The 3,724-nt window shown below is 41.6% G+C and overlaps 1 protein-coding gene across 1 annotated transcript in view; it reads left to right on the top strand.

Annotated features, from left to right (window-relative positions):
* Window positions 1–3,724, top strand: part of LOC101863860 (pancreatic lipase-related protein 2) — a gene marked incomplete in the record, with an annotated part of 14,763 nt that overhangs the window by 1,923 nt on the left and 9,116 nt on the right. The window contains 1 exon segment of the mRNA XM_013090096.1: window positions 3,165–3,490. Within this exon segment, the coding sequence (XP_012945550.1) occupies window positions 3,165–3,490 (326 nt within the window).

Genomic DNA, 3,724 nt, shown 5'->3' with positions numbered 1-3,724 from the left:
TGATCACATTACATAAATCAGAGAATAAGTAAAACTCATCCCAATACAGGTTCCCGAAAATTACAATAGAACACGGTTGTGTTATAAAAAAAGGTCATGCGTTGTTGTTTTTGTTGGGTTTTTTTGTGGGGGTTTTGGGGTTTTTTTGTTTCTTTTAGTTTTCGCATCTTTTTTCAGAGAACCCAAGGATCAAGGATAAAGAGACAGTGTTTGCTCTCGTGGTCGGTCGCTTTTACTTTTCTCCCAGCGAAAAGCACACAGGGCTTTAAGTTTCAAAAAAAAAAAAAAGAGAAGAGAAAAGAAGACCATTCCCGTTACAGAGAGACAAATTTGTTCCCAATGCTGACTCAGTGTCTTGTAATGTCCCTGATAGCCTCGTTCTGAGTAGATGTGACAGTATATATAGTGGTTACAGTCAAATAATGTGGGTGAATATAACATGATTTTGTGCGATTTCTCATCTTTTCGTTTTGATGTAAATGGTTTCATATTATACAAACTGAATTGAGATTTGCGGATACTTTAGTCTGCATTAAAATTTGCTTGTTGTTATTATTGTTGTTATTTTTATCGTCGTTGTTGTTGCTGTTGCTGCTGATGCTGATGCTGTGGTTGTTGTTGTTGTTGTTGTTGTTGTTGTTGTTTTATTTTGTTTGTTAGGGTTTTTGGGGTGGGCAGGGAGGGGGGCTTTTTATATATATGTATTTTTTGCTCTTTTTTCTTTTGTTGTATCGTTAAATTATTTTTTTCGAGTGAGCCAAACCCAGTAAATTTGGGTGGTTTTGCCTTATTGGAAACGGCTTCTATCTGTGGGTCATATTGGAGCAATACTTGCAGCACTAAACTACGGCCCACGTGGCTATCGTGGCCTATAGGTTAAGATGTTCGCCTCTCATTCAAAGGTCCCGGGTTCGAATCCGGGTAGCAACGGAACAATTTTCTTCTTAAAATTGTCTCTAAAATTGTCTCCTTTCACCTCTTTTCCTGTTCTCTAGCTATATTCTGTCGTCTGCTTTCGTCTCCTCTTTCTGCCCCCCCTCCCCCAACCTCTCACCTATTTTGCGACCTCCTGACTCTTTCTGCAGTCTTTCAATTGCTTCTCCTTGGCTCCTTCAGATTATTGCTTTCCTTCAGCCCCACCCCTATTCTTCTGATAGGAAAGAGCTACACCTAGCCTTCTCGGACAAGGACGAAAAATCAAGGAGGTCCCGTGTGCAAGTTGTGCTCGTTAAAGATCCCTTGGTGGTCTAAAATCGATACGAGTAGGTTTCGGCCTCAACCCGGGCAAAATTCAAAATTTTCCACCAACTGAAAATGTTGAACGTGTCCCGCGCGCCCATATGACCTTGTGCAGTTGCGAGCGCCGCAAAACACTAACCAAACATAAAACAAAACAAAGACTACCTATATATAGGCCAGATGTCCTGCCATTTTGGCGGGAAAAGGGATCTGAAGATGTGTCTGTAGTATTTGTATTAGTAAGGTTTTTACAGCGTTCGCAACTGCATAAGGTCATATGAGCGCCAAGGGGTGGATGTCAACAGAGAAGTCCAAACACGGAATCAGGCTTACTCTGCTCACCTCTCTAGCCACAACAGCACAAAGTCCGCTTCGACTATCGAGGCACCCCGGAAATAACAGTTCACAAGAAAGTGACTAACATACCCAAAAAAAAGTATAGGAAAAAAGATGATAGTTAGGATGAGGAAAGAAAAAACAGCAGTTCCCCCTATGTTGGTCCAGCACAATATGAGCAGGACATTGATAAATCAGCCAATTTACAAATCTATTTTGCATAAGAACATGTTAATATCCCCTCTTTGGGAATGGCCTAAAGACACTTCAGTCAGTAGCATTGCCCTGGTGTGTGTGTGTGTGTGGGGGGGGGGGGGGGGAGAGTCTGTAGTGTACTTAACACTTGGTCTCCAGAACAATGCCATCATTTCATTGAACTGTACAGTCAAAGTAAAGGTGCTTTTTATTTTATTATGCTTCACAACTAATTGTAGCTAATGCATCACATTTCTGCTCGCTTTTAACAATGCGGACGAGGCACAGGATTTCTGTAGCACCCACTGCCGTACAACGCAGCTCAAGACCTTTAACAATACCTTAATACCTTTACACAAAACGCATGTGTATAAACGTGCGCACAAACGTTTTGTTTAACGGTAACATAATTCTAACCAGACTTTCACATTACCACAGCACAGTCGATGACGATATGCACATACACGTTAAAAACATATGAGTACTAGGAATAAGGACGAACTATCAAGAAGACATGATTATTAAAATTTAATGTTCTAAATTGGTCGCTTTTAAGGACAAGCGGGCTAACCCAGATTTCGGGGGTTTCCAGAAATCTTGACCTACACCAAAAGTGGGCATTGACCTACCTATCGGAGACGTTTGGTTTCATTGCTGTGTATATTTGTATGGTTATAGAGAAAACTCTCCTTGTCTTTCAAAGAAACTGAACATGGGGCAAAAAGTTTCCCTTCGATTTTCCCAAAACAGCATTTTTCAGGATAGCCTCCTTGCCCTTAAAAAGCAACCAATTTTTGCCTCCGACTTTGTATCCCTCAAATACTGCGGAAGATAGTTATAGATAGATAGACCTAGATAGATCAGTACAGAGAAATTGTGGGCGGTGCACAACCACTAACCAGGTGTGTCCTGAATTTCTTTTTAAAATTCAACCAGCACTGCTTTAGAAATTCCAAAAGTTGTTGTCAACCGCTCGATAAGGATAGAATAATTGATTGTATTAAAAAAACTGCACTCAGATCATGAGGAGCAGGAACAGAGACTTTTCTGAATGTGTTACCAAAAAAAAAAAAACCCCAAAAAACCAAACAACCAAAAACAGCATTTGCATCAAAGATGATAAGGAAGTTCTTATCAAAATTGTATTCTTAAAAATATTGATTTGGGATGTTTGCAGAAAGTTCGGGTTTTTTTTCTTGCTAACAACTTTCTTTTTTTCAGGTTTTTTTTGGGGGGGGCGGGGGGTTCTTGTTTGTGTGTGTGTGTGGGGGGGGGGGGTTGGCTCTCCTGTAAGATTGTAAAGACTGCATATTATGTTGTGCTTTTAAATAATGACAGCAGAGTGATCTTTGTGACTTTTCATATAACTTTTCGTTGTGTAACTTTTCCCCCAGTGCTGCTCACAACATCCCAGTGGACCGCGCTAGTCCAGGGTAAGGAAGTTTGCTACAACAACCTGGGATGTTTCTCCAATGACCCGCCCTTCGACAACGCCGATGGAGCTCTACCCGAGTCGCCGAAGGAGATGGGCGTGAAGCATCATGTCTACTCACGTCAGAACCAGCTCACGCCCGTCAGTATCACTTCTGATGACCCCGAGTCTGTGAGTAAGGCCACGACCCTTGACCCCACTCGTCCCCTAAAGGTCATCACTCACGGATTCAGTGACAGCATCTCTGTCGAGTGGATGCAAACTCTGAAAGATGAGATTCTTAAAGTGGTGAGTTGGAAGATTTGTGTGGTGTATTGGGTTTGTTTCGTGGTGAGTAGAGCTACGTGTGGGTTTGTGTGTGTGTGTGTGTGTGTGTGTGTGTGTGTGTGTGTGTGTGTGTGTGTGTGTGTGTGTGCGTGTGTTTGTTAAAGTCTGCACTTGACCTAAACGACCAATGGATGGACAGAATCAAGCGTTTTGACAGAATTATTATAACTTTTATTGGCTATACATGTCATCAAC

The sequence above is a fragment of the Aplysia californica genome, unplaced genomic scaffold (genome assembly GCF_000002075.1).
Source record: "Aplysia californica isolate F4 #8 unplaced genomic scaffold, AplCal3.0 scaffold01140, whole genome shotgun sequence".
NCBI classification, from domain to species: Eukaryota; Metazoa; Mollusca; class Gastropoda; order Aplysiida; family Aplysiidae; genus Aplysia; species Aplysia californica.
The sequence above is the reverse complement of the archived record's forward strand: the minus strand, read 5'-3'. Positions and strand labels throughout refer to the sequence as shown.